This window comes from Bos mutus, chromosome 14, assembly GCF_027580195.1.
Source record: "Bos mutus isolate GX-2022 chromosome 14, NWIPB_WYAK_1.1, whole genome shotgun sequence".
Classification (NCBI taxonomy): Eukaryota; Metazoa; Chordata; class Mammalia; order Artiodactyla; family Bovidae; genus Bos; species Bos mutus.
The window spans coordinates 4,488,349-4,512,275 of NC_091630.1; the positions used below are offsets into that span (position 1 = coordinate 4,488,349).

General features: G+C 38.7%; 1 protein-coding gene across 5 annotated transcripts in view; it reads left to right on the top strand.

Annotated features, from left to right (window-relative positions):
- RALYL (RALY RNA binding protein like) overlaps positions 1-23,927 on the top strand; it is an 832,191-nt gene that overhangs the window by 771,238 nt on the left and 37,026 nt on the right. For 3 of the 5 annotated variants that reach the window (XM_070382900.1, XM_070382895.1, XM_070382899.1), the window contains 2 exons: positions 930-1,043; positions 20,008-20,229. In XM_070382900.1, coding sequence (XP_070239001.1) covers positions 930-1,043; positions 20,008-20,222 — 329 coding nt within the window. In that variant the 3' untranslated portion in view covers positions 20,223-20,229. The remainder of the gene's footprint in view (positions 1-929; positions 1,044-20,007; positions 20,230-23,927) is intronic. The other 2 variants (XM_070382896.1, XM_070382897.1) reach the window with 2 other exon arrangements.

Here is a 23,927-nt window from a genome sequence, read left to right on the forward strand (position 1 = left end):
CTGAGGGTTCATGACAGAGTTTCCAGTAGTTCTCAGAGAAATGAGAAAATAAGAACAAGGCAGTGAATTTTTCATAAACATAAGCATTTTTCATTGAAACAAGTGTCCTTAAATAGGAAACTGACCTTTTCTTAAGTCTATCACTTTATAAAATAATTGTTATTATCATTGATAGTAGAATGTTTGTTGTTATTTTTAACATCCTTACTTGGCAAAATTAAAAATAGTCAATCTTGTGTTAATCCCATTTTTTAGTTAGTCCCACTAAACACACAAAACCTCGAAGAGGAACCACTACTGTAGAAAATATCAGTGGGAACTTCAGTGAATTTCCTTTCCTTCCAGCCGCAGGGCTTAAAAAGAGGCATGTTCAACCCACTGCTGCAATTTTTAATAAAAGAAGGTAGCAAAAGTCCAGCAAGTTGGAGAGAGTTCTCTAGCATTAAAGATTTTTCTCTAGAGGATAAATGTTATGCCCTGATTTCATACGTCATCAGGGAACTGGATTAAAACTGACCGCTGAAACATATTGCAACATAGTTCCTCAAAGCAGTATTAACATACCTGTCATGATTTAACCATTTCTCAATCTGAATCCATCTGATAGAAGAGACTTACCCTACCATTTGCCAAAACTGAATTCAGTATCATTTAGTTATTGCAAAAAACATTTCTATGTTCTTCTGTCCCACTGCATAACCTTCGGTGAAAAGATTCAGTGTCAAATGCTGAGAATCACTGCTTGTAGTTGTCAAAGTCATCCAGTATTCCAGGGTCCCTGGAAGCAATGAGAAACAGATAAGACTGAAAGGTATCCTGTGGGATGTGACAGAGTGTTGAGGAAATGTAGGGTGTCTGTGGGTTACATTCTAATCGGGTCACGGTGCATTTGACATTCTATTGCATTCTTTCCCTTCTCCCCTTTCCAGTGAAATCAGATGAGTTACAGACAATCAAGAAAGAATTAACCCAGATCAAAACTAAAATTGACTCCTTGCTAGGGCGCCTGGAGAAGATTGAGAAGCAGCAGAAGGCGGAGGCTGGTAAGTGAAAAAGAGCTGTGGCCGCAGACATGTTGGAATCAAACCACTCACACCCTGTCAGTCACCAAGACAGAGCAGGTTCGGGCACACTGGCTGAGTCTAACAGCGTTTAGCACAGATACACAAACATCATCTTTAAACTTAGAACTGCGATGATGGAATCTGATTTTTTACTTTTTAAAGAAGATGAGCCAAGCTGCCTAAAATTCATATTTTTTAAAAGAGGAAAAGGAAAAGTATTTTGATGCTAATAAGTAACAGTTGGATTATATTAAAGGTTTATATCTCAATATCAAGTGACCTTTAAGAAAATATATCAATAAATGTTTCTATCAGGGCTAAGCTTATATTCATATTTCATTAAATTAACTGCAGCAAAATTGAACAGATTTCAGAAGCCATGATTGTAAAGTCCCACTCTTGAACTGCTGCAACTCCACAAAACTTCAGAACTCAGTTTCAGGATGTCAGTATCAATGATATGCCTGGCCACCCAAGGCCATTTCATTTGACTTAATTCTTTAGCTTAATGTCCTCTCTTTGAAATATCGGCCCTGACCCTAGTTCCATGCTAATACTCTTTATTTATTTATTTATTTGTAATTGGAGGATAATTGCTTTACAATATTGTGTTGGCTTTGCCACACATTAACATGAATCAGCCACAGGTACACATGTGTCCCCTCCATCTGGAACCTCCCTCCCACCCCATCCCACCCCTCTAGCTAGTTACAGAGTGCCAATTTGAGTTCCCTGGTCTAATACCCTTTTTTACAGCAACCGAGAGTTGTAAAATTATGCATTTTAAACAGAACTGGCATAAACTTAGAGAAGAGCTAGTGCGTAAATTGCAAATTGCATTCTGCTGGGTCTTTGATGTCTCAGAAGCTCCTTGAAAATGAGCTGAGGGCTGAAAGGAGACCTGGGAGATGGAGGAACTCATGACTCCTCCAAACCCGGCCCTTTCTCCAAATAATGTGGCTCCACCTGTGTCTATTTTATATGTTGAAATTCATCATAAGATTTCCCTGGCTGAAAGAGCTTCACTTTTCAAAATTAAGCAAGACAGTTTTGAAACCTGCTCGTCAAATCCAGCTTTCTCATTTTGCAGATGAGAAAAGGAAGGCCCAAGGAAGTAAACTGACTTTTCCATGACCACATGAATGGTTCGTGACAGACCTAGAGTCTCAAAGCCAGCTCTGGCGAGGGAAAGCAGTGCCTCCTCTGAGGTATCAGCCTCAGGTTCCGCTCAGGGTCTGCCTGCAGTGAGGCTCCCTGGGTAGCAACCGATGATGAGATCCAGCCTGTCTGTTGCCCGGGTCACTGGGCAGGGGACCAGCAGTGACCTTCCGGTGATGAGTGACACGGGGTTCAGAAACGAAGCTGGTGTTGAGGGGGTGTCGAGCCCAGTGGATGAGAGACGTGCCCTGTGGTTCAAATCCTCACACGCCACCTAGCCTCCGTTTTCTCGTTTACCAAATGAGAACAGCAGTGGCTACCTGACCTTGTGAGAAGTGAGTCAAGTGGCAAATGTAAGTTACTTACTAGCCCAGAATAAATGCTTCACAATTGGAGCCATTTAGTGTCCATAGGAATGTAAGCATATATAGACAAATACTTCCTACGACTTCCATGACACCAGCTTTTTAAATCAAAAGCCATATACCTAGATTCTCATTAACTTTTACTGAGTTGGTGTGGAGGAGAGATGATAGATAAATAATAGACAAAATAAGATCATTTTTATTACAAATTTCAGTCACATTTTCCATTGAGAAAAGATATGCTGCCTATACTTCTTAATGGAGAAATTTAGATTTCAGAAAGTTTTTTATGCGCTGTCTATGGCACTAATCTAAACTGTTGCCAGAACTCAAATATCCTGTGATGTTGCCTGAATCAATGTTTCCCTTTGAGGAACTTCTGTGAAATTAGTTATTATGTAAAACAACCCTTACAGCAAAGGACTTTGATAACCAATTTGCACTTCAGTTTAAAGGATTATGGAGAACTCATTTAAATATAAATCACCTCAAAGAGAAAAATGTGATCCTTATTCCATCATATTATAACTTCCAGTTTCCTGCAATGAAAAATGCCTTCCACATATCTTCTTAGAAGATCATCTATAAACATGCCACTAAAATTCAAAGCTTGCATTTTCTTTTCATGAAAGGCTGTCACCTTATTTTTGTATGTTTTTCGACTTTCCCAGTCACAAGGCAGTTATCTTTAAAATGATGGGCTTAAGCCTTTGATATTTATGTCTTTCCTACTTGAACATGTAGGAAGAAAATGGAATTATTTAATTTGTCATTTCATTCTCTCAGTAATTGTCTCCTGAACAATATTCATATTTATGGAGTTAAGACGATCACTTTCTAAATTTTCTTTATGAAAAGAAATCAGGGTTGCACGGTGTCTGTACTACATGGTAGAAAGTGGAGAGAAATATTTTAAATCTTTTTAAGTGCCCGATACCTCCTTATTGAATTTAAGGGGATACTCATTTTATTGTTCATTTGGTTGCAGGCCAGTTTTTCAGTAGTTAACATTCACTCTTCACTATTGCTCTTTTATAGACCTCTCATTTCCAACTTAGTCCATCTGATGACAAAAATGTCCAGCATAGGATAGTGACAGCAAAGAGATGGAGGGTTACAAGCAGGATAAAGCCACACAGCGTGGAACTTGTCCTGAGTTCAAATGTCATAGGATCATTTTTTTCTTTTTTGTATGAAATCCTAAGCTATCAGGAGTAATTGTAATGAGGTTATAATGACATCATTTTGGATTTTTTTATGTGTTAAATTGCTGCTAATAGATGTTTGCATAGTATCTTGTCTCTTCCTTTGAGATATGAACTTCCTCAGAACAAGGTCATGTTTTCACTAATTTTTCTAAATCTTCAAACACTGTGTGCTGTGCACGAGGCATGACTTAGCAAGTCATTTAACTTCTCTAGGTCTCAGGCCCCTCAAATGAAAACTAGTGGAAGGGATTATGGCCTCAAACATATGTTCTAGCTTTAAAATCATGATTAATATGAATCCACTCTGCAAGTGTTATTTTTTCCCACTTGAATAATTCAAATAACATTGCTTTGGAATATGGTGACTATGGATTATTATAAACAACAAATAACATATCAGTTTACCTCCAATTGTCCTTCTTAGATGATCCTTTTAAAAGAGAATCATAAATTGACACATACGAAGAGCACAATTTATGTGTGGTTTACACAGTGATGCAAAATGACCATAAAAGGTAAAAAGGAAAAAGAAATAAAACTAAAGACGATATCATACAATGGACAGTGAACTCTTTTTAAAAAAACAAATTCCCTGCAAAGACTCTCTGATATGAAAAGGCAATTAGGCATTCTTTAATTCAACTTTATTCTCAGTGGCAGGCCTCATGTGTGACCTGTCAGACTCACTTGGACAATTCCAGTGAAAATAGCTAACCTATCCTACCCATTAGACCTGACCATTAGAGAGGTCACACTTCAGTCCCACAGGATAAATTCATCCTGCCAGTATGTTTGGTATATACAAAAAGGCAAAATGGCTGTCTGAGGAGGCCTTACAAATAGCTGAGAAAAGGAGAGGCTAAAGACAAAGGAGAAATGAAAGATATACCCATTTGAGTACAGAGTTCCAAAGAATAGCAAGGAGAGATAAGAAAGCCTTCCTCGGTGATCAGTGCAGAGAGATAGAGGAAAACAATAGAATGGGAAAGACCAGAGATCTCTTCAAGAAAATTAGAGATACCAAGGGGATGTTTCATGCAAAGATGGGCTCGATAAAGGACAGAAATTGTAGGTTCCTAACAGAAGCAGAAGATATTAAGAAGAGGTGGCAAGAATACACAGAAAAACTGTACAAAAAAGACCTTCATGACCCAGATAATCACGATGGTGTGATCACTCACCTAGAGCCAGACTATTTCAATTCTAAACGATGATGCTGTGAAAGTGCTACACTTAATATGCCAGCAAATCTGGAAAGTTCAACAGTGGCCATAGGACTGGAAAAGGTCAGTTTTCATTCCAATCCCAAAGAAAGGCAATGCCAAAGAATGCTCAAACTACCACACAATTGCACTCATCTCACACGCCAGTAAAGTAATGGCTCAAAATTCTCCAAGCCAGGCTTCAACAAACAGTACGTGAACTGTGAACTTCCAGATGTTCAAGCTGAATTTAGGAAAGGCAGAGGAACCAGAGATCAAATTACCAACATCCGTTGGATCACAGAAAAAGCAGGAGAGTTCCAGAAAAACATCTATTTCTGTTTCATTGAGTGCTCTAAAGCATTTGACTATGTGGATCACAATAAACTGAGGACAATTCTTAGAGATAGGAATACCAGACCGCTTTACCTGCTTCCTAAGACATCAGTATGCACGTCAAGAAGCAACAGTTAGACCTGGACATAGAACAACAAACTGGTTCCAAATTGGGAAAGGAGTACGTCAAGGCTGTATATTGTCACCCTGCTCATTTAACTTATATGCAGAATACATCATGAGAAATGCTGTGCTGGATGAAGCACAAGCTGGAATCAAGATTGCTGGGAGAAATATCAATAACCTCAGATACACAGTTGAACACCACCGTTATGGCACAAAGTGAAGACGAACTAAAGAGCCTCTTGATGAAAGTGAAAGAGGAGAGTGAAAAAGCTGGCCTAAAGCTCAGCATTCAAAAAATTAAGATCATGGCATCCAGTCCCATCACTCCATGGCAAACAGATGGAGAAACAATGAAAACAGTGACAGACTTAATTTTCTTGGGCTCCAAAATCACTGCAGTTGGTGACTGCAGCCATGAAATTAAAAGATGCTTGCTCCTTGGAAGAAAAGCTATGACCAACCTAGACAGTATATTACAAAGCAGAGACATTGCTTTGCCAAAAAAAGTCCATCTAGTCAAAGCTATGGTTTTTCTAGTAGTCATGTATGTGTGTGAGAGCTGGTCTATAAAGAAAGCTGAGTGCTGAAGAATTGATGCTTTTGAATTGTGGTGTTGGAGAAGACTCTTGAAAGTCCCTTGGACTGCAAGGAGATCTAACCAGTCCATCCTAAAGGAGATCAGTTCTGGGTGTTCATTGGAAGGACTGATGTTGAAGCTGAAACTCCAATACTTTGGCCACCTGATGTGAAGAGCTGACTCATTTGAAAAGACCCTGATTATGGGAAAGATTGAAGGCAGGAAGAGAAGGGGACAACAGAGGATGAGATGGTTGGATGGCATCACTGACTCAATGGATATGAGTTTGAGCAAGCTCTGGAAATTGGTGATGGACAAGAAAGCCTGACATGCTACAGTCCGTGGGGTCACAAGGAGTCAGACATGACTGAGCAACTGAACTGCATATATTTTGTAAAAAATAGAGATTAAAAAAAAATAATGTCCAAAAATTAGAATATTACAAACATATACCACATATTTATGCATCAGTGCTCCTTATACTGAGCTGAAATAGACTTTGTTTGCATTTGGTTTATGTATCCTTTTATGGCCTCTGAAACTAAGCTGAATGTCTAATTTCTTGTAATAGAATAGAATGTAATAGCCAATTAAATACATAAAAGAATTATAGTATTGTAACCCTTCCAAAACTTCTGAATAAGAAGTCAATATAAGTGGCCATAGACGCTCAACTTAGTTGCATTCAAATTTTGGTCAAAGAATCTTTGAAGCCTTCTATTCTCTAGATCAGTTTAGTTCAATTGCTCAGTCATGTCCGACTCTTTGTGACCCCATGGACTGTAGCATGTCAGGCTTCCCTGTCTATCACCAACCCCTGGAGCTTGTTCAGACTCATGTACATCAAGTCGGCGATGCCATCAACCATCTCATCTTCTGTCGTCCCCTTCTCCTCCTGCCTTCAGTCTTTCCCAGCATCAGGGTCTTTTCTAATTAGTCAGCGTTTTGCATCAGGTGGCCAAAGTCTGGAGTTTCAGCTTCAGCATCAATCCTTCCAATGAATATTCAGGACTGATATCCTTTAGGATGGACTGGTTGGATCTGCTTGCAATCCAAGGGACTCTCAAGAGTCTTCTCCAACACCACAGTTCAAAAGCATCAATTCTTTGGTGCTCAGCTTTCTTTATGGTCCAACTCTCACATCCATACATGACTACTGGAAAAACCATAGCTTTGACTAGATGGAGCTTTGTCGACTCTGGATAAATATCAGTAATTTTTTCAGCTACTTCTCCTGTACATTAGTTTTGGATCTTGAACCACTGTCATCCCTCTTCTCTGGGTATTCTGTAGTTTATTAACTGCAGACTGTGGTACTCAGAATGGAAAATGGTTCTCCAGATATAATCTGCTGCTGCAGCCTATAATGTGACTGCTAGTTCTGTTCTGAATACCTAACTGCTATCACTTAGACTTTGGATTAGATTGGTATTGTGTCTGGTTACAGATGTTGAACTGCACACGTGAATTAAACTCTGCTCCCTCCTGATACTGCATTAAAATAATGTCTAGGTTTTAAAAAAGAAAATTCTTAGACATAAAAGAGAATGAGAACAAAATTTTAGAAGCTGGAAAGCTGAAGGAGAACTCTGCCTGACTTAACACATTCTAGAAATGAGTCCAGTTTTAACCACAGAACTCCCGAAAGGCTCAGAATCAAAGCTATCATATTCCTATGGAAAAGAGGGTATAAATGGCTAAAAGTCTCTTAGGAAACAGATTTCTATGTCACCATTCCCAACTCTTCCTGGTCCACTAGAAGCCCTAAGAAGTTTCCTCTAGGAAAGTGAAAACAACACATTTCAGATGTAATAGACAACTAACAAATTTGAAGGCAGTTTTTAACGGAGAAAAGCAGAAATTTACAGTTACTATAGAAATTCCAGAAGAAGGCAATGGCACCCCACTCCAGTACTCTTGCCTGGAAAATCCCATGGACAGAGGAGCCTGGTAGACTGCAGTACATGGGGTCGCTAGAGTCAGACATGACTGACCGACTTCACTTTCACTTTTCACTTTCATGCATTGGAGGAGGAAATGGCAACCCACTCCAGTGTTCTTGCCTGCAGAATCCCAGGGACGGGGGAGCCTGGTGGGCTGCCGTCTGTGGGGTCGCACAGAGGTGGACACGATTGAAGTGACTTAGCAGCAGCAGCATAGAAATTCCAAGAATTCTTTTCCCCTTCGGCTGCCAGACTACTGGTAGGCCACTGGAAGAGGTTTTAATTGGGAATATGAGCAACTTAAGAAAAAATATTTAAAGACATTGGCATGGGTACAAGCCAAGGAAACAGTATCACCCTTTAGAAACAAGATCCCGTTATTCTTACAAAACTGCCCATCCATATTTTAATACTGTTAATATGAGCAGACAGGGTTCACCAGATGGCAGAAAGCATTTAACGTTAAAACCAAATACCAAAAAAGAAGAGAAAAAGAACGAAAAAACTGGAGGAAGCAGATTGAGCAGGAAGAATAAAACTTCAAAATAAAACAGTGAACCGTTGATTAATACCCTCAGAGAGAAAGAGAAGATATTATGTTCACGAAATAAAAGCACAAGATTAAAACTCAGTATTTAAAAGGCAGATAAAAGTGGTTTTAGAAATTAACATATGATAGCACAAATAAATAATGCAGAATTGAAAGACAAAATTGAGGAAATTCTCCCAGACAATACAAAAGAAACTACAGATGGAAAATAGGAAGGGAAGGGTATGGAAATTACTAGATGAATATCTGAAAAACAGGGTTTCAGAAAGAAAGGGGAGAAGGATCATCCAAAAAAAGTTTTTCAGGGAAAAAGTTAACCAAAACTGAAGAACATAGTCAACAAGATTGAAAGGATGCCCTGAGTGCCTGTAACTGATGCACATCAAAGCAGGAAACGGTGACATTTTAGAACACCGGGCCAAAGATAAGATCCTATAAGCTCCCAGAGAGACATCGAGGACAAGAGACAGAAAGTGTTTTATGTAAAGAAACAGGAGTCAGAATGCCAATGGGGTTTTCAGCAGCCACACTAAAAGCTAGAAGGCAATGAAAACAGGCCCTAAAAATTCTGAGAGAAGTATTTGCAGGCTGTAGTTCTATACCTAATTCCCAAAGCAAGGAGTTAGACTCCAAAAGGGAAACACATGACTTTCCCAAAGCAGGGAATCCAAAGGCAAAGGGAATCCTGAGGATGATGGTGAGGAAGATTCTAGCATACGAGTTAAGAAAGAGACCTGGAAATAACTGAGTCCAGAGAGACCAGTTCAGAAGTTCCAGGAGAGACTTTGTCAAGAAGATGAAATGGGTCCGGTGGCTAATAGGTGGGGAAGTGAGTTCATTGAGATGAGACTTACACATGTGGCTGAGGAGCAGTAAGTTTACATAAGCATTTGTACAAATCAAAGAGGCATAGAAGTACGTAGAGAATTAAGTTAACAACACACAAACACCCAAAGGAAATGGGTGTTTCTTTTACCTCCAAAGAAAGTAAAATACTGTTTGAGAAAGAAAAAAGTACTCATTATATACTAACAGCTTAGCTTCCCAAAGTATTTACATAGTTAAATTTATGTAAAAACTGAAAATTGATCTAATCTAATTTACAATATAGCTCTCTAAGGAGATGGGAAGTGGGAACTTGTAGACAGAGAACTGAGTCTCCAGTTTCCCAAGGGTGATGTCAGTAGACAATGAATAAAACTAATCAAGAAGTAGCGATAGAAACATCCTGTTTGGGAAACAAAACCAAGTTTTTAACAGATTAGTTACGCAAATGCAAAGCCCTTAAAGAGCTTGGAATGGTGAAGCAAGTGGGACTTGCTATTTTTCTTAACAAATCTTATGGAAATATTTAACTACAAAAGTTGTTTTCAAGAAGCCCAATTTACAGGGTGACAGGAATGAGATTGAGTTGTCTTTAGCAAATGGATCAGAGCTTTCCCAACTACTTCTTGGAGAGATCCTGTGACATCCATCAGATAAGTGTCACTGGACACGTGTTAAAAATGACAAGGAAGACTTCACTCAAGACTGCTGTGGTCAGGGTCAAAATATTGCAATTTCAAAAAAAAAAAAAAAGACTATTGCAATAGGGGATAGAAATTGAATTCAACTCTACTAAAACAAAAGGCAGGAAGGTTTTTAAATGCAAGAGTGCGATGATGAAAATGTATTGGAGGATATTAGTAGGGAGGTTGATCAATAAGATGAGGCCACCTGTGTTTGCTGACTGTGCCTATGGAAGTCAGGCTCCTGTTGGTCCACGGAGACCGGGAGACAGGAGTCGTCCCATCTTTTTCTAATGATTAAATTTCAAAGGGAGGGCCTCCAGGTCTTGAGAAGACATGCCAGATTTGTAAAAATATGTACACTTCAAAGAAGCATAGAAAGAATCTGCAGTTGCAAGGATTCTAAAGTAAACGCTCTAAGAAAAAGGAAGTCAGGACCATAGAATGAAGGCTGTCAAAGAGCAGTTATGCCGAGGCTAACAGCAAGGTTTTCTTTGTAATAGCGTAGTCATAGCCTTTCAGAGCGGACCTCTTTCTCCTCTAAATACACACTTCTTTCCATGTCCGACTTCTGTCACATCACCACGTAACAAATCCTGTCATCCACACTGCCGACCTCAACATCATCTTCTGACCCTACTATGACTAGCGTTGCAAAATCTGACCTTTGGCATCCTTTTACTCAACACCTTCTATTTTCTGATTGCTGTTCACTCGTTCAGGGAGTTGTGTCTGACTCTCTGTGACCCCATGGACTGGAGCACGCCAGGCTTCCCTGTCCTTCACCATCTCCTGGAGCTGGCTTAAACTCTTGTCTATTGAGCCATTGATGCCATCCAACCATCTCATCCTCTGTCGTCCCCTTCTCCTCCTGCCTTCAATCTTCCCAGCATCAGGGTCTTTTCTAATGAGTCGGCTCTTCACATCAGGTGGCCAAAGTATTGGAGTTTCAGCTTCAACATCAGTCCTTCCAGTGAATATTCAGTAATGATTTCCTTTAGGATGGACTGGTTGGATCTCCTTGCAGTCCAACGGACTCTCAAGAGTCTTATCCTACACCACAGTTCAGAAGCATCAATTCTTCAGTGCCCAGCTTTCTTTAGGTTCCAACTCTCACATCCATACATGACTACTGGAAAAACCATAGCTTTGACTATACAAACCTTTGTCAGCCAAGTAATGTCTCTGCTTTTTAATATGCTATCTAGGTTGGTCATAACTTTTCTTCCAAGGAGCAAGCATCTTTTAATTTCATGGCTGCAGTCACCATCTGCAGTGATTTTGGAGCCCAAGAAAATTAAGTCTGTAACTGTTTCTATTGCTTTCCCAGGAACTTTTTCTGGAATTCTCTGGCTTTTTCTATGATCCAGTGAATGTTGACAATTTAACCTCTGGTTCCTCTGCCTTTTCTAAATCCAGCTTGAACATATGGAAGTTCTCAGTTCACGTACTGTTGAAGCCTGGCTTGGAGAATTTTGAGCACTACTTTGTTAGTGTGTGAGATGAGTGCAATTGTGCAGTAGCTTGAACATTCTTTGGCATTGCTTTTCTTTGGGATTAGAATGAAAACTGACCTTTTCCAGTCCTGTGGCCACTGCTGAGTTTTCCAAATTTGCTGGCATATTGAGTGTAGCACTTTCACAGCATCATCTTTTAGGATTAGAAATAGCTCAGCTGGAATTCCATCACCTCCACTAGCTTTGTTCGTAGTGTTGCTTCCTAAGGCCCCCTTGATTTTGCACTCCAGAATGTCTGGCTCTAGGTGAGTGATCACACCATCGTGGTTATCTGGGTATGAAGGTCTGTTTCGTATAGTTCTTCCATGCATTTATACCACCTCTTCTTAATGTCTTCTGCTTCTATTAAGTCTATGCGGTTTCTGTCCTTTTTTCCAATGGTACTGCTAATACCCAAGCCCACTCATATGCTCTGTTGCCCTTTTCTTATTTTTTTAAGAACTTTTACCTGTTCTCTCCAATTCTAGTTTGTTTCCTCCCTAATTCATCTTCCATGGGACACATAGATTTATACTGCTAAAACATCCAAGGGCCCAGTCTCTGAAATTAACAGAGCTAGGTTCACATCCTACAAAAAACTTATTTCCAGGACTTACTAGCTGCAGAAAATTTGGAAAGGTCTTTATAAAATGTATAAAATGAGTAAAATAATATCTGTTCCTTAAAATTAGTGGGATTTAAACAAACACAGTATCTCAGTAATTTTTTAATGATTTTATTGAATTTTTGGTTACCTCTACTACCAAGGGTGCTTCTTGTGAACACTTTGAGGTCATTTTGTCCCAGAATGTACTGATGTAACTAATATTTTAATCTAAAAGCATTCTTCTTGAATAGCTTCCCTAATGCTCATTTATGTCATTATTAGTAATGCCAGTCATAAAATGTACATCTTTCTAATTGACATTTACTGGAATAATTGAGTTAAATTCATATTATATACAGGTGTTGCAGAATTTTTTTAAAATATAGTTTATATTTCCAATGCAAAAACAATGGTTTCAGGATACTAGCTGACTCTGATGAGTAATGTGACTGTTTTATGTCAACATCCTTTCCAACCATCTGCTAAGTACAATTCAGCTAGCAATTAGCTAGCAATTAAGCCAGCATTTCAAAAAACTTAATTGCCAACTCAACCAATTTTCAGAGTTATATTAATGATAATAGCTCTACAGCAAACTGAATTTAATAAAAATGCTTCTAACATAAATCCCAACCATTCTAACTTGTTTTCTAGATCATATATATGTGTTGAAATAGAATGAGATGTACAGGAAAAGCATTTGAGTATGAGGATTGAAATTTAGTATCAAGTTCTTTCCTTTGAAGGCTTCTTAGAGCCTGAGGCATTTTTCCTTAAGCAGAGTATTTACCTGTCACTTGCACGTCTTTTCCTTTGATAGCCACTGCTTAGTTTGAACATGTATCCCTAAGCAGACTTCTTCATTCTTGAATTTAAAATTACCTGGTTCCTCCCTCCTACTCTGTTGGTAGGAACATAAGTTGGTTCGGCCACTGTGGAAAACAGCATAGATGTTCCTCAGAAAACTAAAAACGGAATTAACACACGAGCCAGCAATCCCACTCTTCGGCATATATCTGGACAAAACTATAATCCAAATGATATATGCACCCACATGTTTATAGACACACTATTCACAATAGCCAATATATGGAAACAACTTGCACGTCCATGGACAGATGAAGGGATAAAAAAGATGTGGTGTATATATATATATCCACAATGGAATACTACTCAGCCACAAAAACAACCAAATAATGTCATTTGCAGCAACATGGATGCAACTAGAGATTATCGTATTGAGTGAGGTAAGTCAGAAAAAGAAAGATAACAACAGATGGTATCACTTGTATGTGGAATCTAAAATATGACCCAAAGGAACCTGTCTATGGAACAGACTCAGAGACATAAAGAGCAGACTTGTGCTTGCCAAGGGAACTGGGGCTGGGGGAGGGTGAGCTGGGAGGGTGGGGCCAGCAAATGTCAGTTTTTATATACAGGACCAAGAAACAGGCTTCTGCTTCATTGCAGTAGTCCCTGCCGCCCCAGGAGCGACATTCAATAGCCCATGATAAACCCTAATAGAAAAGAATGCTTCTTTAAAAAGCCTGTGAGTGTATACAGACACACATTTGTGTTACATGTGTGTAACTGAATCACTTTGCCGGACAGCAGTAATTAACAGTATTGCAAACCAATTATACTTCAATAAAAGATTTTAAAATTAAAAAAATTTAAGCCTAAAAAAAATTGTCTGGCTTCTGATTCAGCACTCACCCGGTGTGTTAAATTAGGCCTTTTTCTTGAGCTATGTTAGGAAACAACCCAGGCTGTGGAGTCAGACAACCTGTGATGGGAATTCCAGCTCATTGTAGCCACCCTCCCGAACATCTACACGCCTCACTTTCTCCCTCTGGAAAATGGGAAATAAGCCTGCCCTTCAGGACGCTTCAGTGCCTAAGGGTAATGAATGTCCCATAGTCAGCACTTTGTAAGCGCCCACTAACTTGCAGCCAAAATGAACATTTATCTGTTGGAATTCATAGTTTATATAATATTAGAGATACTTTTTAGGCACAAGCTATGAACTTGTTGGCTCCTGACATATTCTTTTTAAAAATCTAAAACTAACTCACTGTTCTCCCAAAAGAAATGTTGTGGTCACACTCACTCTGACTTGAAAAGTCAGCGAGGACACCAGTGTTCAAAGGCAGCCTGCCTCCGACCTACACCTGAAGTCTTCACAGATTATTTTTCTCCTCAAGACCTGTCAGAATAACCGTGAACAACTTTTCTCTGAGACTCTCTCTCACTCTGCAGTTGACTTTGCCTTAGCGGTGTGGGGCTCTTGTGTAGAATGTGGCAAGGAGGTTTCTTTTAGTTTCTTGCTGAATTTATATTGTTGCTACCATGGTGCCAAATTCAAAAATCGCTTTGACTCTGTGAAAAGAATTTGATGCCCAAACATTTATTTTCATTTTTTAGCTCCTTAAAAATTCAGGAATATATTCAACAAATATTTAATTTGCACATATGGCTCTGAGTTAAAAAGTCTATAAAAATGTTTCTGACCCAAAGAAACTTCAGTAGTAGAGTTATAAATGCACACATGTGCGCACACACATACGATCACAATAAAAAGTAAAAATAAGTAGAAAAAGAATTGCAGATAAATAGACTGCTATGACATTAAGAATAAACTAAAAACCTACAACTACTACTAAGCTACTCATTTCTAGTAGAAGTAAAATTAGATAATTATTCCAAAAAAAAAAAACAAGTTGCTTTCTTTCTATTTTAGCAATATAGTAACTGGATCAAAACTGCTTATTGTGAACCAACAGTTTAATAAACAAGATAAGCTTTCATGTGTGTGTGTGTGTTTTTTCATGAAACCTATCACCATTTAGTGATTATAACATTTTCCAGTGATAATGACAAAAATCTGTGATGACCACATTACTAAACACATATTGATTATATGTCTGTTAAACTCCTATGAATCAAGTAAGCCTTTTTTCTCAACTCAGATAATATCTCCTGTTCATTTAGCTTTCAAATTAATGAGTGGATGAATGAGGATGTTATAGGGTTTTTTGGAATATGCTATATTAATGCACAATTGCCTTTGAAATAGGTCATCAGAGGAGTTACACATATATTCCATATTAATACACAAAACAGAGTAACTTAAAACGTCTGTCTAAACAGAAATTAAGGGACCATGTCAAAGCCAAAATTGTCTTTGTAATATATAATTCTTAATGATCAGTAGTGATGAATTATTTTGCCATGGAAAATTTATCTATAGCCATTAAGCAATCCATACAGATTCAACTCAATAATTATTTGGAACCTCCTAAGGTAGCATGTTTGTGTAGCCTTTAAAAACATATTCAATTCTTTCTCCTCAGTTGAGTACACTGAAACCCTCTGAAAGATGTTATTTTTATGCTCATCTTTCAGAAAAGAAAATTACAATTACTAGAACTAGTAATGAGCAAAAGTGTGGATCTCAAATCCTATATTCTCTCTAATACCTTCTCTCTTCTGTGTATGAGGCATTCAGTGAGGGGTACAGAGCACATCAAAATATTTCTTGATAACTGACTTGTATTGCATTTTTCACTTAACAAAAGATCAATATCTTTATTATCCGCTTAGAGTGTGACAATGACCTTTTGAAGCAATAGCTCAAGTTTCAAGGAAGCTTAAACACTAATGAGAAAAGGAGAGGAAGACAGGGGAGCTATTCGATCCAAGCTTTGGTTAATCAAAGGAGAAGGGATTGTATTCAGCTAAGAAGATCAGGAAAGTCAGCTTGGATTCCAAAGATAACTGAATCATATTGTTATGTAAAGCCAAATGAGAATTACACAGCTCCTAGATCTGGTCCTGCATAGATTCTGTGACAGATTTTCTAGAGTCGGCGGGGAACTATATATATATATAAACTTTCAATATCAAAAAGTGGCGATTTTTAAAGAACAAGTATTTCTGATATCATTAGAGAAGAAAGAGAGATGCCAGATTAAATGAATTTCCAATAGAATGTGAATTTTAACCAGAAGCCCATTTATGTATGATAACAAAAGAATAAACACAATGATTTAAAATAAGAAAGTTTGGCACTTGGAAAAGTTGTAAGGTTGGGAACATTTTTTAATAAAATACTAGTTATCCAATGCCAAACCTTCATTTTCTTTCTTTTTTTTTTTTTGGTCTTAAAATGCCAACACCAGGATTTGAGAGCCGGAGCATTTGAACAAGCATCGTAGTGACCCACAGTGGCTAGAAGGAAGGGCATCAAGTGATAAGTACAAACTCAGGAGAAAGAGTAGAAGATCGGACCAGAGTAGCGAATCCACGTGCCCCCCAAGGGATCGTGATGTAGACGCCGCAGAGTAGAGCATATGACACGATTAATGCCGGAGCACAGCTTTTCTGTGCTCTCTCTAGTCTGCCCATCCTAGCTTTTTTTTTAATTTAAAATATAGTTTATTTTCATATTGTGTTATCTCCAAGTCTATAGCAAAATGATTCATACTTTTTTTTCTATTCTTTTCCATTATAGGTTATTGCAAGATATTGAATATAGTCCTCTGTGCTATACAGTAAATCCTGGTTGTTTATCTGTTTTAAATATGACAACTTATATCTGCTAATCCCCTAGTCCTGATTTATTCCTCCCCTCCCCTCCCTTCTGGAGACCACAGATTTTTCTGTGAGTTTGTTTCTCTATTTGTATTGGGCTGGACAAAAAGTTCAGGTTTTTCCATAAGATGTTACTGGAAAACCTGAGCAAACTTCTTGTCTAACCCAATACATAAGTTCCTCTGTACTGTTCTTCGATTTCAAATATAAGTGACATCGTATGACATTTGTCTTTCTTTATCAACTTTCAGCACTTAGTCGGATAATCTCTAGGTCCATCCATGGTGCTGCAAGAGGCATTATTTCATTCTTTTTATGGTCAAGTGTATTGCATTTTGTGTGTGTGTGTGTGTGTGTGTGACATATCTTCTTTATCCATCATTTGTTGATGGACACTTAGGTTGCTTTCATGTCTTGGTTATTGAAAGTAATGCTGCTGTGAGCATTGGGGTGCAAGTGTCATTTCCAATTAGAGTTTCCATCTTTTCTGGCTATATGTTCAGGAGTGGGATTATATGTATAATCAGGAGTGGATTATACGGTAACTCTGTTTTTCATCACAGTTTTTTCTCAGCGGGTACTAGTCACATGTGTGTAGCTTGGTCAGCCTCAGTTAAAGGTCTGGAACTGCAGAAAGCAATGATATGTGAAGAGAGATGAGATGAGTAAAATCTCGCAATTTTCAGTAACAGTTAAGTTCACTGTGGTTTTGGTTGTATCTCTTGCCTAATTTACCTTTCTTTTAATCCAGATATTTAGGTTATTTTCTCTAGATTAAACTTTTTTTTCTTTAACCTATTTCCCTATTTGTAAATAAAATAAATAATTTTCTAGATTTTAAAAAAAAACCTTGGTTAGCTCTAACAGTAACCACTTTGTAGTGATCATAGGACTTTCTATGTAAAATTTATTTAGATGTCAGAGAAAAGGGGAGAATTTATGCCTCTTGCTTCCATCAGAACATTCAGATATGCAAATGAAGATAAAATGTATAGCTTTCAAAGCAGAGTTTACATCATCATATTGTTACACAGAAAAATCTGAAGCTAACAAATTGATTTTAAAAATCTATCAAGGAATAATATATAGTCCGCATCTATACATGTAAAGTAAATGTGAAGAGAAAGTGCCTAAGTGTTGTCATTTTAAAATGCCTCTACTAATTATTTTTAGCCTTAGTTTAATCAGTCAGCTCTTTTCTTCTGAATAACCTCAGTCCCACAGGTTTTTTCACTGTTATTCTCTGGTCTTATCAGCCTTCTTGTTTCAGACTTGTTGGTTTTGTTATTGTTGTCTTAACACATTCGCAATGAGATGTATACCTTTTTATATGTAACAATACACATTTATGTTATCTTCCATAGTCTGCAAAACACTTCCCAAAAATAAACTTCATTAATCCTCATAATCTACATATTATTTTGAAAGCTTTTTTGTACTTGAGGAAAGGTCAGCTTAATATGTTTGTATGGCCTGACCAAGTAGCTAAAACAGACTCAATCCTCTGTGTATAATTCACTGGTGAATAACTAAGCTGGAACTAGTAGTCTGTCCTGGGCAGCAGGGCCAGGGCACAACGCTTCTGTCTTCTTTTCAATACATAAACTTTATTACTTGAAGATGTAAAATGCAAGAACTCATTTAGAGGCATCATCACCATTTTTCCTACAGCATTTGCTTACTTCATGTCTTTGTGTCTCATCTTGGTGTTTCTTGAAATATTTAAATCCTCCACCAGCAAAATGATTATGACTCACTGAAGGTTCAGATGATGAATACGATTTTTCAGCCACAAAGTATTTTTTAATTAAGGTATGTACATTGTTTTTAGACATACTGCTGTTGTCACCTTAATAGACTATAGTGTAAACATAGCTTTTATATGTACTGAGAACCAAACAGTTCATGTGACTCGCATTATTTTGATATTTACTTTTTTGCAATGGTCGAACTGAACCCACGGTATCTCCTTGACATTACACCTGTATTTCATAAGTAACTATTATTGCAATTTTAAATTATTTATAGAAGAAGATCTCTGCTTATTTGTACAAAATGTTTATCCATTTATTGATTTACATATTTGCAAAGATTTGTTCTGAGTCACAATGTATATGACAATGTTTATTTCTTTTTTAACCCATATTATGAAAGAGTCCAGGAATGAATACCCCCAAAATATTTTGGCCCTATAAACTATCCTTACTGCTATAAAATATAAGCCCACTCAAAATGTAACATCTTTTAAAACTCAAACCAAATATTTGGGTAACCATATGATCAAATAATAATAGCCAAAATGAGTGAAAAGCACCCAGCTTTAGGGATAGTTATGTACACATGGGAATAAGAGAAGGAAGTACCTAAGAATGATCTCATTTATTCAATACTCAATCCTTCTTGATATTTTCACAAAAGATGAAAACCAGCCACTAGGGAAAATAATTATTTTGTTGTCTGCATAATTCCCAACTTGGGCAAATTTCTGTTAATGGAATGCGCACACCCTGGTATTAGAAAGAGTTCTATTCATGTAGAATGTAGCTTCATTTGTTGAGCACTTATTATTTGCAAATCACTAAGCACCTGGATTCACTACTTGAAGTGGTATCTATCCCCATTGTGTGGGTGAGAAAATGGAGGCATAAGGAGGGTTAATCATTTAAGAATCCCAAAGCTGGTAAGTGATGAAGCTCTTGAACCTGGCCCTCCAACCCCAGAATTTTAACCATTGCAGTTAATCACATCTCCCAACAAAATTTAGAATAAAATATCAAAGGATTGGTCACATGGACGTGCTGTCTGACAGTCAACATACCTGTTTTTGCACTTTTTTCCTCAGTGAATTTTTGTCTTTTTCACTTGGATTTGAACTTATCAATGAGCTTTCCTCGTCCTCCTTCCTTGAGTGAACAAGTTCTACTTTTATCTGATTTCCCCCTTTTTTTCTTGCTGTATTTTCTCCTCAGAGGAAACGTTCTGATATAGCCAGAAAGATTAATCTGTTTATGTAAATCTTTGTTTCTTTGTATACACAGACCCTCTGGATTCCCCAAACTTCGCTAATTCTGTAACACATGATTACCTGTAAACACATGCCTGTATATGAACATAATTTACACAACTGAATTAATTTGACCTTAGCATGACTTTGTCTTCCTCACACCCTTCATAGTACGGTGTTTGCCCATTCCTAGTCTGCTTTTTCATGGTTTATCCAGTGGCTTGTGAGCACCCCAAGGTAGCAGTCGTTTGCTTTCTCCCCCTCCTCCAGAAGCTCAGAAGAAGCAGCTGGAAGCGAGTCTAGAGCTGATCCAGGATGAGTGTGTGTCAGAGAATGCGGACCACTCCGCGGAGGAGCCTGTAGAGGGAGCGCCCGACGCCGACGGGGAGGAGCTGACCGATGGCGTGGAGGAGGACTTCGACGAGGACGGGGCTCACGAGCTGGTAGGGAACAGTCCCGGCATGTCCGCAACCGGTTCGTTGTAAAGCAGAGGTGAATTCTCCGGGGCTTATTTCTTCCTCCTGTGCGCATGCTTAAGGCACACATGGACAGTGCTCTGCACATAATAAGTGCTCAATATACTTTTGCTAATTTAAAATATGAGGGAACAAATGAATGAACAAGAACATTATAGGTTAGAATTATATATTCGCAGTCTCAGATGAAAAATTCTCCTTCTCAAGTGCTTCATCACAACAGGAATCTTGCGTTTGAGCCATTACGCATGAGCTGCACGTGGGTATGAGATCCTGGCAATAAAAGTCATCTACTGCAAGACACATGGCCCTCCTCCCAGTTAGCAGTGTCACTCACTGATGACGACTGTATTGGTTACATGGTCAGCAGCCCTGTGCACTCTGCTCACTACGGTTGCCCTTCAGCGTGAGGCCAGTTTATCATCCCGTGTCTGTGCTGCTTGACGACCAGCTCTTATGAGCTGTAGATTTAAGACCTGATTCTTTACATGTTTTATTTCCCCAATGTTGTATAACTGTACTGCTCATTTCCAGATGTTCTTTCCTGTATAAACACACCAGGGAAATACATGCTGGTAATATTGGTAAATATATGCTGATGAGGATGCTATTTCTCATATTTTATCAGCCATGAAATTAAATATGCTATCTTTAAGGGGACTGACTAATACAAATGATGAGAAGGCAAATGTGTATGTGTGTGTGTGTGTGTGTGTGTGTGTGTGCTGCCAACTCTCAAATATATATGGACTGCTTATATTAAACTTGACTTAATCCTCGGTAATACCAGATTCCCATCTGTTTGAATACCCACTGTTACTGAGGTAATTTTGCTGTGGTTGTTGTTTTAGCATGGTAACTACCCTGTCCTTGTTTCATCTGTGGAATTCTGTATTGATTTTTTAACATTCCAAATCTGTTTAAACTGCATGGTACCTTTATTTAAGCTTTTGAGATAAGAGCCTTTAACAACTATTCTTATTTCTACAAAAGTCTGCCTCAGTTTGAAGGGTTTAAGTACCTGTTTTTAGACTGTTTGGATTTCTGGAATCCATTGAGCAGGGACTAGAATGAAAGGCTGACGAGTGTCTCTGCTGCTCCTCAGGCAGGACTTTAATCCACCAACACAAGCTCCTCAGCCCATTCCAGTCCGACTTTTGTTGTCACTGTCTCAGCGTGACTGCTCTTGTTGAGGTCTCAGGACGCTTCCATGATGTCATTACTAATGGTTGCCTCTCTGTTCTTATTTTAATTTACCCCTCAGTGGAATTTGGCTAGAAACTGTTTAGGAGAATTTCTCAGAATACCAAATGCTCATTCTTACCCAGCTGTACTAGAAACTTTGCCTCCACATCCCCACTTTAAATACTGAAGTCGCCCTGGGCTTTGTCGTGGGTCACCTTCTCTCTCTACACACTTTACCAATGTAACTTCATCAAATACCAGAGCTTTAAGTACTATTTATAGGCAAGAGATTTCTAAATCTAACTTTCTACTTCTTATCTCTTCCTGGAATTCTAGACTCGAGTAGATGCCTATCTCCTCAGAGCTGTTCGATAAGCAGTTGAAACTTAACATGCCAGAAACATTCTTGATTTTTCCAGCCATCTTATTCCTTTCCAGTATTCCTCATTCTCATACATAGCATCATCATCCACACAGCTGTTAAAAACCAAAAAGACTGAGATTACTTTTGATTTGTTCCACCTATCCCCATTAATTCTACCTCCAAATCGTAGCCCAAAGCTAGTTACATCTCCAGTACAGCTAAACTGATCTTTTTGCTTTAGCCCATGCAATCCATTCTCTGCACAAGAAGGATAAAAGTCATTTTAAACTGTAACCCAGACAATGCTGCTCCTTTGCTTAAACATCTACTTTTTATAATGCTTTTTATCATATTTCAAATCAAAATCCCCAAGTGTGTGAATTTAAATTATGATGAAGTCGGGTGGAAGAGGCCAAGAGAGACAGAGAACATGGTGAGAAAAATGGAGAAACTCCCTGGTGCTGATAGGAAAGAAGTCTAGGAACCTTCGACATAAAGAGGAACACTGTTTCATTGCAACAAACTGTATTAAGTCTGAGGATGTGGTGGCAGGTCCTTAAAGGAGTTCAAGCACAAATTAGAAGTCAGAAAGTGATAATCTCTGAAGCGTGAGTTGTTCAGTCGCTAAATTGTATCCAACTCTGTGATCCCATGGACTGCTTCCCTGACCTTCACTATCTCCCTGACTGTGCTCAAACTCATATCCATTGAGTCAGTGATGACATTCAATCACTTCATTCTCTTTTGTCCCCTTCTCCTCCTGATCTCAATCTTTCCCAGCATCAGGGTCTTTTCAAATGAGTCGGCTCTTCACATCAGGTGGCCAAAGTATTGGAGCTTCAGCTTCAGCTTCAGTCCTTCTAATGAATATTCAGGGTTCAGTTCTTTTAGGATTGACTGGTTTGATCTCTTCGCTGTCCAAGAGACTCTCAAGAGTCTTCTCTAGCACACAATTTAAAAGGATCAATTATTTGGTGCTCAGGCTTCCTTATGGTCCAACTCTCACATCCGTACATGACTACTGCAAAAAACATAGCTTTGACTATATGGAATTTTGTTGGCAAAGTGATGTCTCTGCTTATTAATATGCTGTCTAGGTTGGCCATAGCTTTTCGTTCAAGGAGCAAGCATCTTTGAATTTTGTGGCTGCAGCCACCATCCACAGTGATCTTGGAGACCAAGAAAATAAGGCCTGTCACTGTTTCCATGGAGTGAGGAGAGATGGGCATTATCACAGGTTTGAGGAGAATTGAGAAGATTTGAAGAAGCTAATATGAAAAGCATAGAAGACCACTAATTTGAAAATATATAAAGATTGATGGTTAATGTTCATAGCTAGCTGAGGTTAAAGACCAAGAATTAGAGTACTCCTCTAATTCTGCAAACTTTAAGGTGGATCAGAAGTACCTGGAGCTTGTTAACTCCCATTCCAGATAGTTAAAAATGCAGATTGCAGTGTCCCATTCCAAGCATCTCTGATGAGTATGCTGAGTGTCTCTGTTCAGTTCAGTTCAGTTCAGTCGTTCAGTCATGTCTGACTCTTTGTGACCCCATGAATCGCAGCACGCCAGACCTCCCTGTCCATCACCAACTCCCGGAGTTCACCCAGACCCAAGTCCATAGAGTCAGTGATGCCATCCAGCCATCTCATCCTCTGTCGTCCCCTTCTCCTCCTGCCCCCAATCCCTCCCAGCATCAGAGTCTTTTCCAATGAGTCAACTCTTCACATGAGGTGGCCAAAGGACTGGAGTTTCAGCTTTAGCATCATTCCTTCCAAAGAAATCCCAGGGCTGATCTCCTTCAGAATGGACTGGTTGGATCTCCTTGCAGTCCAAGGGACTCTCAAGAGTCTTCTCCAACACCACAGTTCAAAAGCATCAATTCTTTGGCGCTCAGCCTTCTTCACAGTCCAACTCTCACATCCATACACCACAGGAAAAACCATAGCCTTGACTAGACGAACCTTTGTTGGCAACGTAATGTCTCTGCTTTTGAATATGCTATCTAGGTTGGTCATAACTTTCCTTCCAAGGAGTAAGCGTCTTTTAATTTCATGGCTGCAGTCACCATCTGCAGTGATTTTGGAGCCCCCCAAAATAAAGTCTGACACTGTTTCCACTGTTTCCCCATCTATTTCCCATGAAGTGATGGGACCGGAAGCCATG